Source organism: Eurytemora carolleeae, unplaced genomic scaffold (genome assembly GCF_000591075.1).
Source record: "Eurytemora carolleeae unplaced genomic scaffold, Eaff_2.0 scaffold674, whole genome shotgun sequence".
Taxonomy (NCBI): domain Eukaryota; kingdom Metazoa; phylum Arthropoda; class Copepoda; order Calanoida; family Temoridae; genus Eurytemora; species Eurytemora carolleeae.
In genome coordinates, this window is record NW_019396562.1 from 101,805 (window position 1) to 118,470 (window position 16,666).

A 16,666-nucleotide genomic window follows, 5' to 3' on the forward strand; every position below is an offset into this window, starting at 1 on the left:
GCCAACTATCATTTGATATAAAATCATTGATTACCTCATAGCTAACCATCCTAAATTATAAAATCTTTGATTACCTCATAGCTAACCATCCTTAATTATAAAACCAATGATTACCTCATAGCTGACCATCCTTAATTATAAACCATTGATTACCTGATAGCTAACCATCCTTAATTATAAAATCTTTGATTACCTCATAGCTAGCCATCCTAAATTATAAAACCTTTGATTACCTCATAGCTTGTTTAAGCCCTCTTCCATCTTTATGCACCCAGGGACAATTCCAATCCTTTCTGTTGTAAGATTTGGTGAGATCGGCAGGATACTGGAACAACAATTAATTTCATTTTTTTAATTGTTTTAATTTCATATTTCAATTAGTTTTCATCATTGAACTAAAATAAATTAAGACTTTGCCACAAACTCTAATAAATATATTTGAAACCCAATGTTTTATTTTCTTTGGTATTTTAAAATCTAAAATCTGTTAGATAAAATTATTGAATAAGTTTTGAAATATTTTAATCCCTATATCTTTGAAACCTAATGTTTTAAACCTTAGATATTTCAAACTATGAATTATGTTAGATCAAATATCAAGGGTTTACACCATCAGGTTGCAAAAATATAGAAAATTTGAGTTTCTTTCAAAAGTTCAATTTCTTTGAAAAAGCTCTCAGTTTTTATAATCATTAAAAATTTGATTTTATAATTGTATTTTGTAAAACTTTTTTTTCCTAATAGTGAAAAAGAAAATCGATTAACTTCCTGAACTATATTGAAATGCTAAAACGTAAACAAGAACAAAGATCTATAAACTAAACTAAACTAAAAATAAGAAATTTCCAAACGTCTAATCCAGCCTGAATTCATTTGAAATTTAAAGGGACAGGTCGGCTATGCAAGGTAGTTAAACTGAGTATGCAATGCAGTGTTGTGGAAAAATTCTTTTTGATTCATGTGAAACATATAAAACGTTTCCACGATGTATAATTACTGAGTTTGAGTGCATAGTCGACGTACAAAATCATGAATTTGGGTGGATATGTTTTCAGAATCGGTTTTTTTTTAAATTATTTAATAACGACGACGAAAAATAAAGTAAAAATTACACAGTAAATGAATAAGATGGTTAGGAATATATTTCTCAAAAGAAATTTGTCAATAAATCAATGCTAGAGTCAATTATTTCGTTTTCATCATTATATTTAATTTCTTATTTTCTATGAATTTGTTCGCAGATTTTTACAAATTCTTCAAATGTTGTCTTTTCAATAATAATTCCAGAAAATCTGCAGAAAATCTTTGTGAATAAAATAAGAGATAATAGAAACTAATAATTGAATAAGATTACTTATTTTCGATGATAAGATTAATTTTTATTTTCTCAACCTGTTCCTAAACAACTAATTAGTTTGTTGTAGAATTTTGTTTACATTTTTTGTGATAGCTATTTAGTAATTAAAAAAAACAATTCTGAAAATATCCACTCAAAAGTACGATTTTGAACGTCGACTTTGCACTCAAACTCAGGATTTACAGATCTTTTAAAATTTTTATATGTCTCAAATCAATCCTAAAGAATTTGTCCACACTACTGCATACTCAGTTCAATTACCTTACATAGCCGGTTTGTCCTTTAATATTAAAGACCAAGCTTATCTGAATGCCCGATTCACAAAAGTACCCTTTAAACAATGGACAAAAAGGAAGATCGCCGTGTTCTATCTTAAAAAACATGATTCTGTCAATTTCCTTTTTTGATTCTGTCGCTTAAATCTGCAAGTCAGTTCAAAGTGCAACAGCAATTTAAAGAATAAATTGTTATGCATAATATGTGCTCGTACAATAGTTTACAGGGTACCATTGTGAATCCAGCGTCTCTTGAAATGAGTATTCTGCGAAAATACAAAAAAATTTAATTTGAATTTTTAAATGGTCTTTTATAAAACTAAACATAGATTTAGAAAATTTTTCTGATTAAAATCCGCAAACATGGACCAATCAAATATTCTAAATATCTTATTTTTTTTTTCATTAACCCGAAAAATTTCCTATTTTATTTTTAACGCCAAATTTAGTTTTTTTTGTTTAGGTGAATTTATATGATAAAATGTGAATTAAGTTTGTGTTTAAAGTTGTTCCGTATAGCTTATGATTAATTTACATAAGCTAATATTATTTAATAACATCAATAGATTTATTTCGTCTGAGGGCTCCGAGATTTAAAATTATTGACATTTCTAATCTACTTTAAAGGGAGTGTTCGCGAAAAATAAAAGGGGGTATAGGCTTAATGCGATAAAAAAGCGCTTTTGATCGCTACTAATCTTACTTCTATCTGTTGCGTCTATAGGGAGAAAATTGTTAAAGACGTCTCATACCGAATAACTTAGCGCTCATACAAATTCAGAACATTGCAACATACGACTTAGACTGCAAAAAAATAAATTTAATTTCAAACAAATCATTCAGATATTTCAACCTATAGTCATTGATTATCTTTCGCCACATTTGTATATAGTTTATATTTTATAATATTTTTTAATTAATTTGTTTTGAATTTGATTATTTCTCTTGTCGCTTGCGCAACTATCTAAGAATGCCGCGCACCACTCACATCTTTTTAAATCAGTTAAAACGTTTTCTAAAAAAATAAAATATATGTTGCAATTTTCTCAATTTGTATGGGCGCTAAGTTATTCGGTATGAAACGTCTTTAACAATTTTTTCCTTGTAGATGCAACAGATAGAAGTAAAATTAGTGGCGATCAAAAGCGCTTTAATATCGCATTAAGCCTATACCCCCTTTCATTTTTCGCGAACACTCCCTTTAATAATTTTAAATATAATACTTAAACTTCTAAGCATTTGTGTATAAAAATGATATTGATTGTTTATAAGTATGCAATTTACGGGGAATAAAAAAGACGCAAAGGAATTGAGTCTTTGCAACAAACTCTGATTTTCTAATCACTATATCTTTGGAACCAAATGTTGCATACCTTAGATATTTCAAACTATGAATTCTGTTAGATCAAGTAATCTGAGTTTGAAATATTAAGGTTCACAACATCGAGTTCTAAAGATATTGTGGTTTAAATATTTGATTTTGTTCCAAAGACTCAATTCCTTTTAACAATCTTTTTGTGATTTAACGTTTATAAATTCAAATTTTAAATATGTTGACATATGTATTCAGCATTAATGAAATTTATAAACGGTTTTCTCCAGACTGGCAATTTTGAAATTGTAAAAAAATCTCTCTTTCTAAATTTTGTTTTATTGTGTGTTAAAGACTACTCCTATTTCAATTGATAGACAAGCTTGAGTAATGATTTTTTAGGGTTTTCTAAACCAACAGTATTGCTAATTTCTAAAAATATTATTTTTTTACGAACGTCTCGTTAATTTTTTTTTTTATCAATTTACATCTATTTTGATAGAAATGCAGAAGAGTTTTTATGTAAATCTCAGGCTATACCGTATATTCAGAATGGAGCCATTAAAAGCGCTTTATCTCATTAATTATGCATGAATTTCCATGGAAAATTTTCCCAGTGTAATACTTTTTAAGCTAAAAAAGACAAAATTTTCTATATTATTGTCGACCAGCTAAATGTTTAAAGGGTATCGCTGTGAATCGCTTATTGCCCTATTTGAATGTAGGGTAATTTTGAATTACAGCCAGAATCATTTTAATGGCATTCTTTGAATAATGTACATCTTGTAGAAACACTATTTAACTATTTTCTTTGATCTCATTCCTTCTCACATGTTTTATTCTTGAAGAATCAATCTTGTTTCTCTTTATACTTTCTCCTGACTCGTCTCGTACCATCTTATATACAAGGAGAAAATGATTTTAAGTTTTCGAATGTTTTAATGTAAATACATTTTCAAATTACATACAAAAAGTTTCTTTCAAGTTCGATCTCTTTCAAGTTCGATCAAGATATATCAAGAGCTCTGATATCTTAATTTTTTTTTTAAAACCAAATTTAGACTTCCACAAATTAAATTTCAGAAAAATATTGAGTTCAGCATTTTTATATTGACAACAAAAATGTAAAAAGGGTTGACTTTAAACCCGTGTTTTGAATTATTTATTGTGTAATCTAGCAGCAGGATTCCTTTTTTAAAAATTCTATTTTATGTTCTAGAGAAATATTCTTCAGCAACTTTAATATTTTCTTTGAAGCTCTGTGTAAAAAGAGTTAAGTGTATCCTCAGGCATAATGTACATTATAATATTTTGGATAAAATTACTCTGCTAGGAGAGAAAACGTAATGAGAACGCTTTGATCAGAATTTTAACCTTTTTAAAAATATTCCAATCGCCTCGTGTGAGAAACACGATGGTAAAGATGTATCAAATCCTTTCTATAATTATTTTTATTCTTAACTTATTAATTTTCTCATACTTGGTCATTTGAAACTTTTTTCTCTATTTTCGCAGAACTAACAAATATATAAGATATATTGTTAAGCAATTATCCCCCCCCCCCATTTTAAAAATCCAAATTTTTGAATAAAAGTAATTTTTTAAATTCAAAATTTTACCTCCAAAGTTTTCGAAGCAGAAAGGTCCGACGGTTTCTTCTCATACTTTTTAAAGTTTACACTGAACAATAAAATATATTTTTTACAAAAACATAATTTTTTTAAAAACGTTAGCACACAGAAAAGAAAACTTTATAAAGGTATTGATTCGTTACATTGAATTTTGATACCGAACACAGCAAAAAATAAATTTTTCTTTCTCTACACCTTAAAGTATTGGAACTTTTTTGTTTTTCAAGTTTTAAACCTTTTAAACCTGTAGAATATGGAGTTATGATGAATAAAGCCTCAAGCTGAACCAAGATGATATTGCAAAGTATGATTTTGCAGAATTTCTCACCTAAATCTACATTTTAATATCCAACACGTCACACTTTTTTAATAATTCACAATTTCTATTTCCTATTTTTAGTTTCTGTCTGTTTCTTACTTTTTACTTTTTTAAGATAAATTACATTATTTATCCTGATATCTCAAGTGCTTTTTTCATTTGGCCTCTTCAAATATAAATGTGTTTTTTTCACTAAGCAACAGTTTTTTCTCTAAAACCAAACTCTATCAATTTTATTTATTCTAGAATTTTAGTATCTAATTTCTATAAGTTTCATGAGATTCTTTAAAAATCAATAATTCTTCAACCAATTAGAAATTTCCAGCCAATAAGAGTGACCAATTGTGAGCTAACCTTTTTGTAGATCGAAGATTTTGATTGATTAATTGGTCTTTGATCATTTGTCCAAGACATTAGGACGCTCAATTAGTCCTTCTATTGGTTAATGTTAATTGTCAAACCTAAAATCTAGATAGACATGCCATAGCTTTAAATTAACCCGAAGATCTAGAGAAGGCAATTGAAATATTTCTATTTTCCAGGATTGCAATACCCATGTTACATGATTGAAAATACCATTTTCTTTTGTCAGAAAGATCAAGATCAAACATGGTTTCTAACTCTTCATTGATCATTTTATCCGTTAAACTTGGGTTGGAGATCGGCCGATCCAAACTATGACCTCCTAGAACAAAATGATTGATCCAAATTAAGTGAAAAAATTTTGACTTTGAGGCTGAAGCCAATAAGAGCTCAGGAATATTTTTTTCAATATATATATCTGTAAAGGAATTGAGTCTTTGCCACAAACTCAAATATTAAAACCCCAATATCTTTAGAACCCGATGTTGTAAACCTGTGATATTTCAAACTCAGACTATTTGATCTAACAGAATTCATAATTTTAAATATCTAAAGTTTACAACATTTGGTTCCAAAGATATAGTTATAAGAAAGTAAGAGTTTGTGGCACAGACTCAATTCCTTTGCATCAGCTGATTATAATATTTACGATTCCATTGACCAATGATAGATCAGTTAACTAGCATCAGCTGATTCTACTATTTACGATTCTATTGACCAATGATATATCAGTTAACTAGAATCAGCTGATTCTAATATTTACGATTCTATTGACCAATGATATATCAGTTAACTAGCATCAGCTGATTCTAATATTTACGATACTATAGACCACTGATATTTCAGTTAACTAGTATCAGCTGATTCTAATATTTACGATTTTATTGACCAATGATATATCAGTTAACTAGCATCAGCTGATTCTAATATTTACGATTCTATTGACCAATGATAAATCAGTCAACTAGTATCAGCTGATTCTAATATTTACGATTCTATTGACCAATGATATATCAGTTCACTAGCATCAGGTGATTCCAATATTCACGGTTCTATTGACCAATGATAGATCAGTTAACTAGTATCAGCTGATACTAATGTTTACGATTCTATTTACCAATGGTAGATCAGTTAACTAGAATCAGCTGATTCTAATATTCACGATTCTATTGAACAATGATATATCAGTTAACTAGCATCAGCTGATACTAATGTTTACGATTCTATTGACCAATGATAGATCAGTTAACTAGTATCAGCTGATTCTAATATTTACGATTCTGTTGACCAATGATATATCAGTTAACTAGCATCAGCTGATTCTAATATTCACGATTCTATTGACCAATGACAGATCAGTTAACTAGCATCAGCTGATTCTAATATTCACGATTCTATTGACCAATGATATATCAGTTAACTAGCATCAGCTGAATCTAATATTTACGATTCTATTGTCCAATGATATATCAGTAAACTAGCATCAGCTGATTCTAATATTTACGATTATATAAACCACTGATAGATCAGTTAACTAGCATCAACTGATTCTAATATTCACGGTTCAGCTGATATCAGTTAACTAGTATCAGCTGATTCTAATTACAAATTGATTCATTTCTGTTCTAATGCGTGAAACAGTTAAGCTTAAGTAGTTAAGTTTGTAGGTCAAGTAAATGAGGTTTAACAAAGCCGTTTACCTATCTGCGCTTGAATAATTTGAGCTATTGTAGGGGGAGGTGGTGCAGGTGGTGCCAGGGCTCTAACCCTAAATTAATAAGTTTCAAGTCTTATCCAAATGATATATGTGTAAAATCAATCATTCAAAGTTACAACGATTTAATAACATAACAATTGTCATCATCGCTCTCTCTTTTCTTAAAATAAGATTTTTTAATTTTCCCCTATTTCATCTCTAAAAATGTACCCCATTACAATTTTTTTTTACAAATATATCAATAACATCAGAAAACCTAATTAATCTAAATTTTTGTTATTCAAGTTAAATTTATTAGCAGAACAGATAGGACATCTATTACCACTGTAGTCTATGTAAATTATAAAACAGATATCTCCACTATTACCACTGTAGTCTATGTAAATTATAAAACAGATATCTCCACTATTACCACAGTAGTCTATGTAAATTATAAAACAGATAGAACCACTATTACCACTGTAGTCTATGTAAATTATAAAACAGAAAGAACCACTATTACCACTGTAGTCTATGTAAATTATAAAACAGATAGAACCACTATTACCACTGTAGTCTATGTAAATTATAAAACAGAAAGAACTACTATTACCACTGTAGTCTATGTAAATTATAAATGTAATGCAATCCACTACTTTCAACTTATTAGAGAGAGGAAGGAAGAATAAAAAGGAAGTGGTTCCAGTAGGAACCCTAAACCGGAGATAATAATCTAGACAGGAACTTATCCCATTTCCTGCAACCATAACCATCAAAACCTACTCATGAGAATGGAAAATGAAAATTGAAATTTTTAACAAAGATTTCAGTCAGACCAAGGTACTATTTTGCCCGAATGCGGCTTGATATGTACCTTAGGTCCCTGTAAAACAGTGTTATACTCAGAAAAAACATTATGGGGAATGACAAATGAAAATAGATCTCTTTAAAAAGTTGGGGCTTAACTAAGATGATTTAATAAATTACACGATTTGAGTCATTTACAGACTCTAATATGCCTTCACTAGAGATGGGCACACTCAGCTTTTTTATTTTGTTGGTTCATTGTTCATAAACGATCTGTTCCATTCTTTTTAATCGTTCTGAAACAAATTAACGTTTGTTTTCTTACTGAACGATCATTCAGTAAACTCGTTTTTTCAGTAAAAAATAATAGTTTTTTTTAAAAAAAAATATGTTCAAAAACTATTTGTTCAGTAAAAAAACGATAATTTAAAAAAAGTTTATTAGAAAAAAGCCGTTCGTTTATTACAAATAAGCAATAGTTTTTCAAAATCTTTTGGAAAATTCTATCCCTTTGTAAAAAAACTAAATTTTTTAAAAGTTCGTTTAAATGATTCAAGTTGTTCGTTTTTTTCTGAACAACAACATCTTTCACGAACAATTTTTTTCGTTCAAACAAATGATGCCCATCTCTAGCCTTCACTTTAGCTCTGACTAATTATGATTATTTCCTAAAACTTTAGAACTAAAGAGTAATATGCACTATGCATTAATGTATCTTGCATAGGCTATGCATGAAGGATAGAGCTTAGCATGTTCAGAATTTTTATAAGTCGTTTGTTAGCAATGGAGAAAAAATATTATGACAATATTCAATAACATTAAAATATGTTAAAAAACATCTTAACAGAGCAAGTGCATTTTTTAATTTTTTAAGTTTCATGCAATTTTAAGTTAAAAAATAAAAAAAGTCATTTACTTAAAACTTAAAATTATATTAAATTTTTCAAAATTTAAGCCGGCGCTCAATTAAAACCGGTTTTTGGGGGATTAGAGACGCGGCTTAAATTCATTAAATTCGGACAATGGTAATTTTGAATTTCCCTGTGTTACAAAATGAAAATCAACAGTTTTTGCAGTTCAATAGCGGGCTCTTCCGTTATTTTTCATAAACTTCTGTTTCGTTAACTGAATACTGCCAAGCCCTAATTAAGGGTTTATATTTGAATTTCTATTACAACTGTCCAAATAAAATTACATTATATAAAAGGTGTCCCACATATTAGCAGGTAGGAAAGACATCAAAACATTCAAAACAGCTGAATACAAGAGAATTTACATTTTTGGATTAGTTAATGATACATCATATCATTCTTTTTTAAAACATTCTTTTCTGTGATCTCATGAGCAAAGTTTCTACTTGCTTTAAACAAAGTTAGGCAGGAAAACTTGATAAGAGACACACATAGAATACAGAATTATGTAAAAATGTTACAAACCTTGCAACTTCTTCCTCCTCCCTCCTTCGTTCTTCCTCTTCTCTGTACAGTATACAATCAGATTAATTTTTTTTTAACAGAAGATTTGGGGTAAAGTTTTTCTATCAAAAGTAAATTTATGTGGAGAGTTGCAGCGCTACCCTTTAAACTTTTTCTGAAAAAAAGACGAAGATATCCTTATTATTCTGGCTGAACATTGAATTTCTCTGTGAACCATATCACGCCAATGTACAATTTATTTTTCTAAAAAAATATTACTCAAGAAGAATTAGAAATAAATTAACTATAAAACCAAAACTGGAAATGGTTTAAACTTTAAGCCCAAAAAACTGTTCTTACACTAGTGTGCTGAAGTTCTTAGGAAGTATATAAATAATGCCCAAGCTGCAGTACATTTAAAAAGATTCCTCAACCCGGAATCCATATATAATACCAAGTAATGTAATACATGATATTAAGATTCCTCAACCCGGAATCCATATATAATACCAAGTTATGTAATACAGGATATCAAGATTCCTCCGCCCGGAATCCATATATAATACCAAGTAATGTAATACAGGATATCAAGATTCCTCAACCCGGAATCCATATATAATACCAGGTAATGTAATACAGGATATCAAGATTCCTGAACCTGGAATCCATATATAATAACATGTAATGTAATACATGATATCAAGATTCCACAACCCGGAATCCATATATAATACCAAGTAATGTAATACATGATATCAAGATTCCTCAACCCGGAATCCATATATAATACCAAGTAATGTAATACATGATATCAAGAATCCTCAACCCGGAATCCATATATAATACCAAGTAATGTAATACAGGATATCAAGATTCCTCAACCCGGAATCCATATATAATAACAAGTAATGATATCAAGATTCCTCAACCCGGAATCCATATATAATAACAAGTAATGTAATACATGATATCAAGATTCCTCAGACCGGAATTCGCCTAAATTATTTTTATTTCATCTCAGAGAGAACTTTACTGTTGCACTGTTACAAATTCAAATCATGTTTATACATGTTTTTAATTGAAATTAGGAAAATGTATAAACTGTTCTACTGGTGCAGTAAATTCGAAGAAATTATATATTCCAGGAGAGCTGAAGGATAAAACGTATGGGATGGAAGGGGGAGAGGATATAATGTTTTAAAAAGATTAAAAGCTGTATATTTCAAAAATGTAAGAGTTTGGGGAAGAAGGGGTTTGAGGACTTAATTTTTTTTGGGCTTTTAGGAGTGGCACCACAAATTCACTGGTTCAGAATATAATTTTCTATCATTCTTTTTTATATTATAAAGTAATTGAGTCTCGCCATGCGAACTCTGATGGTCTTTATTTTGCAGTTGCAACCCTATGCAAGTGTCAGATTAAATAATCAAAGTTGAAATATTAAAGGTTTACACCATCATGTTTCAGAGATATAGCGCGTAGAAAATCCGAGTTTGTGGCAAAGATTCAATATCATTTATAAATCAATTTAATCATTTGATTGTTCCTGTTCTTCTTCAACCGTTCTTCAACCTCTTTCGGTTTGGGGAATACTTTGTTTAAATCCATAATGTTGTGAAGCTCCTCATCTCTATTCCGCCAAATAATGATTATTTATCAAATAAATGTTGAGTAAATGTACTGCATGGAGAGCCTACATCATTTCTACAGAATTTTGGACATTAAAAACTAAAAAATAATGATTGTTTGATTATTTTAAAAGTTTTAAAATTGGTTTTTGATGTCTAACATTGTGTTGAAATGATTAAAACACATAGAGTGTAGGCTACCCACGTATATATGACACCTGAGCTGGGACTATGAATTGTGTATATCAGGATTAATGCTTGATCCACTCTTTTCTTAATCTCCTGATTAAATATTGCTTGCTCTCCTCATGAATTTAATCTCCAGATTAATTAACAGAGCGGGATTAAAGATATCACATTCTAAAGTTTTCAGCTCAGTTGAAATATATAAATAGTAACTTAATACTTTTGTAAATCCACCAATATCAGCCAAAAAATCTGCAAAATCATAAAATGGGGGGCTGATCAAGTTTTCTGAAAAAGATAAAAGTTTAAAAATAAATAATGAAATGAATGAATTTAATCTTGAATACTGAATACTTCTTGTAAAATTTTTTAGAGTGGATTTGTTAAACTTGCCTCCCAACGGAATACATTTCTAAACAAACCTACTTTTCTAATTGTTTTGAATTTAATCTATTTTGGAAAATAAACAAACCCAAATAATTTTCTAGTGCTAATTAACTAAAAGGTTGCTATATTAATTACTAAGTGTGGGCTAATAAAATTTTTGAAAATCTTCTATCTGTATATTTTGCTTTTTTGTCGGTCTGCTTGTATTCAATGAACATCAAAAGGGCTCTGAACCGATCGGCCCAAAAAATTTTGTGGCACCTCCCATGACCCCATGAAAGGTTAATGGATGATCAAAAAAATCAACGAAATTTTTTTGGCGAAACTTTTTGTCTGTATGCAACAAGAACATGTTCACAACTGAAATTGATGATGGGTGCGAAGCGCCTTAAAAACAGGGAAAAAATAGATTACTTTTTTTCTAGATTTTTTAAACTATGAAACTTAAACAGGGGTGTTCTTGGCATAGCTTGACACAATATCAACCGTATTTTCTTGACCCGCCGCAGTTGTTAAATCTAATTAAATAATTATGATAATATTCAGTAATTATTGAAGAAAATTAAATTCAATTTCAAATCTAAAATTCTTTAATTAGTGGTAGAAGTCCTATTCCATGGAAAATCCTAAGAAAATGTTTTTGTTTATTTATATTTTGTTTATTCTAAAACCTTCTGCAGTACATATGCATTAAACAACCAACTAGGCCTGGGCGTCTAAGTCATTTTTAATCAGACCGTTAGCTAAAAAAACTGAGTTCTTGCAACAAACTTATTAATTTTCAAAATTCTTATTTGATAATTTAACTCAGAACCATCTCATGAAAAAGGTTGTGTCTTTCAACATACATTGTATTCAAAAATTGTGAAGATTTGGTAAATGAAATACCTTATGTTTGTCCATCCCTATAACCAGGTAATGGAAAATATATCTGGACCTAACTCTTCTCCAGGCTCCTTTAGTAGCTTAGACAGATAATTAGTTTTCTCCTACATTCATTACACAACAGTTCTATTATTGTTTACACTAAACACTACAATGCTTTTTCTGCACCAGCAATACAGAAATAAATACATTTTACATTTCTATATACAGTGATGACCAGAAATTTAAGGAAAACTACTTTTAGACTCAGTTATGACTTTAAATATTTCAATGAGCAAGGGACACAGCAATTGTGCAGTGTAAATAGAACTATTTCACTTAACCATAAACAGGCTGGGGGGGCGCCCCCCCCCCCCGTAGTTTTTTTGTCCTAGCATTGACACTATCACCGTGAAATTTAAATTTTGTGACTTTTTATGAATAGGAATTTAAAGGATTTTTTGTTAAAACAATATTTTTTAACATTAATAGGGTAGGGTACATGGTGGAAATTTTTTTTTCTTTGGACTGGCCTTGAAAAATTGGGCTATGAACATGCATTTCAACCTTATAAATATTCTCTAAGGCCTTTTTCTAGGGGGGGGCGCCTAACGACCCCCCCATGCTATACATAGATTCAGACCCTCCCAGCCTTTAAAGGGTTAATTAGAGTTTTAGTAAGTGTCTAGTAAAACTATTTGCTTCGTAACCACATCAAATACACCAAATTATTACTAAAAAGTGGTATTCATATTTAAAGAATTTTCTGGTTATTACTTTCTTGTATACAGACTCACCACAGAAAGGATGTATCTTTATTATACCAACCTAAACCTATACCAACCTAAACCTATACCAACCTAAACCTATACCAACCTAAACCTATACCAACCTAAACCTATACCAACCTAAACCTGTAACAACCTAAACCTATACCAACTTAAACCTATACCAACCTAAACCTCATCTGTTGCTGGTTACCCATGTAGCATTGGAATTTACTGCTTGAGTTTATAAAAGAGAGTTATGATGATTCCCATTGGAAAGCAGTTACGCTTTCTTTCGTACAAATTTTGCCACTTACACCTTACAAACAGGTTGGCATGTTGCAGTTTGAAAATGTTTATCTCCAAAGCTATAAAACAAGTTAATTGTAGAGGTCAAATCAAAGGTCTATCAATTCTTAAAATATATTTTATAGATTCACTGAAAAGTACTTTACCAATATTTCTAACCTAATTACGTTTTTTTGCAACTTTGTTTCCAGCAAAAAAATAACCTGATTTCAAAAACAACAGAAAAATGTTAAGGTGTAGAGATAAGAAAGAAAAGAACAGGGTGTACACTGCACAAAGGATGAACAGGATAAAAAAGAAAACGTTTATAATTTCCATTTTAGGTTTTAATTTAGTTTTAGACAGTATATTCTTATCCAAAAGACCAATTCCTATCTGGAGAGTTTTACGGAAAAACAACTTGATATTAAGAAGGTTGTACAAGGCAATTTCTTAGATGATAAATAGTATTTTTTAAATCTAATTTGGCCCTTATAAATGCAGAACATATCTTAACTTTACGTAATACCCCTGAATCTGATATAAAAATAGATCTACATAAATGCCTTTCGAAGCAGAAAATTAATCCAATCCGTATATGTAATTTCAAGAAACCATCATTTTCGAAAGTTATAAGTCCGTTTCACAACCGCTCCGTTATAAGTGTTCTCTAATAAAGAATAAGATATCCATGTTTTTAACTGTGAAAAATGATAATTTAGAGCTACGTTTGTGAATCTAGCAGGACGCTCTTTAAATGGAGGGTAACTTGAAATTATGAAACAGTCCTGTAAAGTATTATGTCCTTCCTACTTCAGTTCAAGTTGATTGAATATACTGTCTTATTTAGGTTTTACTCCTCCAGCACGCCTCCAGTACCTGTCCTCCAACAGGGAAGGTGTGTCCTCCGAAACGGGAACGTTGGAAATGAACGCTTCGTCCACCTTCGCGACTGACGGAGCCCCACCGCCCCCCAGACGAAGGCTCACCGTCATGGCCGATTTCTCGAAGGAAATCTTTCTTCCTAACTGGTCACTGTTATCTCTGGATTTTTTCAAATTTATTAATTTTCCAATTTTTAACATAAAACTTGTTTTGTTTTAAAAATCAAAGTTTTGGAGGATGTGTGCTTGTTTTATTTTCAAATTTTTTGTTTAGTTTATTTGTTTATTTCTTTATGTTTCCATTTTAGACCCTGTTTTGAGAGGGGTTTGTCTGATAGTATGCAAAATATCAGACAGGTTGTATTTTTAAAACTAACATGCCTAGACAAGCCCTAAATTTTAATTGCATAATTGGAAATTTTTTTTACGTTTTTCCATTCTATTATTTTTTAATTTTTCCTCTTCCCATATTGTTTTCCTTCTTTATCACTTTTCCCTATTCATCCTTTTTTCTCACTTGCGTTTCCCCTGTTTTCATTCCGTTCCCCCTTTTCTTCTTCCATTTCCCTCTTTTCCCTGTCTTTCCCTCTTTCCCTTTCTTTTCCTTCTTTCCTTTTCTTTTCCTTCTTTCCCTTTCTTTTCCTTCTTTCCCTTTCTTTTCCTCTTTTTCCTCGTTTATCTCTTTAATGTTTTATTCCCCCCCTTTACGTCTCCTCTTTCCCTTTCTTTCCCCTTTTTCCCTTTAATTTCCTCTTTTCCCTGGCTTCCCCTCTTTTTCCCATGTTTATCTCTTTAGTGTTTGATTCCCCCCCCTTTTTATCTCCTTCTTTCCCCTCTTTTCTTTTTCTTCCCCTCTTTGTCTTTCTTTCCCCTTTTTCCCTTTCTTTTCACTATTTCCCCATCGTTTTTTCTCTTTCTCTTTCTTTTCCCTTTTCCCCGTTTCCCTGGTTGTTTCCTTGGCATTTGTATGTGGTGTGTATGATACTAAGGTTTATGTAGACCAGTAAAGGAGTTTATGACCTGGAAATTCTTTGGCAAACTTGAAGCCTGTGTGAACGTACAAATGACCAAGACATCTCATGTAATCGTGAATATGAATTTTATGGACAAGATAAAGATTCCCTCTCTCTCTCTCTCTACTCCCAATATTTTCTCATTCTTTTCTTTGCAAAATACCGTGAATATTTTTACAGTTATGTCTGTCCTGTTGTCATAACTTCAAATTTTGCAACCTAACCAAAAACTGATAAAATCTATCTAAAAGTGCATGCAAATACTATTCAAAAGTAACATATGTGTATAAAAATTAGGATTTTTTTTTTTTTTTTACAACAAATAGAATTTTGTTTTTATGTTGTTTTTTGTTGTTGTTTGATGTTTTCTACCTTTGAATGACCATCTGGAACCGGTTTCCTGCCCCATGTATGGCCTGTTCAGCCTGTAAGAAAAGTCAGACAAACTAACGTCAACAAATGAATTTAGTTTTTGCCACAAACTGTTATATCACCAGGTTTCAAAGGTATAGGGATTAGATAGATTCAAAGACAGTTCAAAAGAAAATCGAGAGTGTTCATTTATGGTATATATTGAGATAGTACAAACGAAATAGAGATAAAGTAGAAAATGAAATTGCGAAATAACGATTGTGGAAGAGAGAAACAGAACAAATAAAATCGAAAATGCAATGACAGAAATGTTAACGATAAAAATATAATTTTGTAATATGTATTGATTAAGAGATTGTAATTTAAGAAAAGAAAAAAGGTTCATAAAGAAAAAAAGGATTTATAATTTATTTCGAGAACCACTGTATTCTGAATTCCTCCAGTTTATGTTTTCAAGTTTGGTAAATAATGGTATTTGGTATCTTGTTCTAAAATCTGCCAAGTTGTGTTTATGGAGGAAGGAAAACCTCGGCCACCATAAGCCACACATATTTGCCATACAGTTTCGAGCCTCCGTTCTGTACACATTCTGTACGCAGAAAAAAACGCTATTTATAAAACTATGAATTAATTTTGGTTTGTTTTGTTGTAAACTGTGATTTAAGCAGTAGATAATTATTGTCGCAAAAATGTTGCTTTATAGAATTTTCAACATATAACCTCTAATTCTTTAATTAAAACAAAAAATAACTCAAGATGTATTTTTTAAATATCTTCCTATATAAGTATGCTGTGTTGTGGAGCGGCTCGGTACCGTATTATGGAAAATCTGGGAGGCTCTTGGCGGCTGGGGTGTCCCTCCCTCGTATAGGAATGAAAGTCATCCTGTGCTGAATTGCAGGGAAAATAGATTTAAACGACGTTAACTTCATAGTATTTCAGCCAGAAGGAACATTTATTTCTCAGAAACTAGAGATGGAAGCGCAGCTTTCTTTTTTATATCTCACATTTATGGTATAGAAATACTTGTTATACAATTCTTTTTTATATCTCATATTTATGGTATAGAAATACTTGTTATACAATTCTTTTTTATATCTCA

The 16,666-nt window shown here is 30.5% G+C and overlaps 1 protein-coding gene across 1 annotated transcript in view; it reads right to left on the reverse strand.

Moving 5' to 3' along the window:
- Nucleotides 1-229: 229 nt before the first annotated feature.
- LOC111705537 (PDZ and LIM domain protein 7) overlaps nt 230-16,666 on the reverse strand; it is a 24,325-nt gene continuing 7,888 nt past the window's right edge. The window contains exons 5-12 of the mRNA XM_023478120.1: nt 15,565-15,617; nt 10,722-10,805; nt 9,197-9,238; nt 6,958-7,025; nt 5,471-5,579; nt 4,564-4,624; nt 3,776-3,841; nt 230-325 (exon numbers count right to left, since the gene is read on the reverse strand). Coding sequence (XP_023333888.1) covers nt 230-325; nt 3,776-3,841; nt 4,564-4,624; nt 5,471-5,579; nt 6,958-7,025; nt 9,197-9,238; nt 10,722-10,805; nt 15,565-15,617 — 579 coding nt within the window. The remainder of the gene's footprint in view (nt 326-3,775; nt 3,842-4,563; nt 4,625-5,470; nt 5,580-6,957; nt 7,026-9,196; nt 9,239-10,721; nt 10,806-15,564; nt 15,618-16,666) is intronic.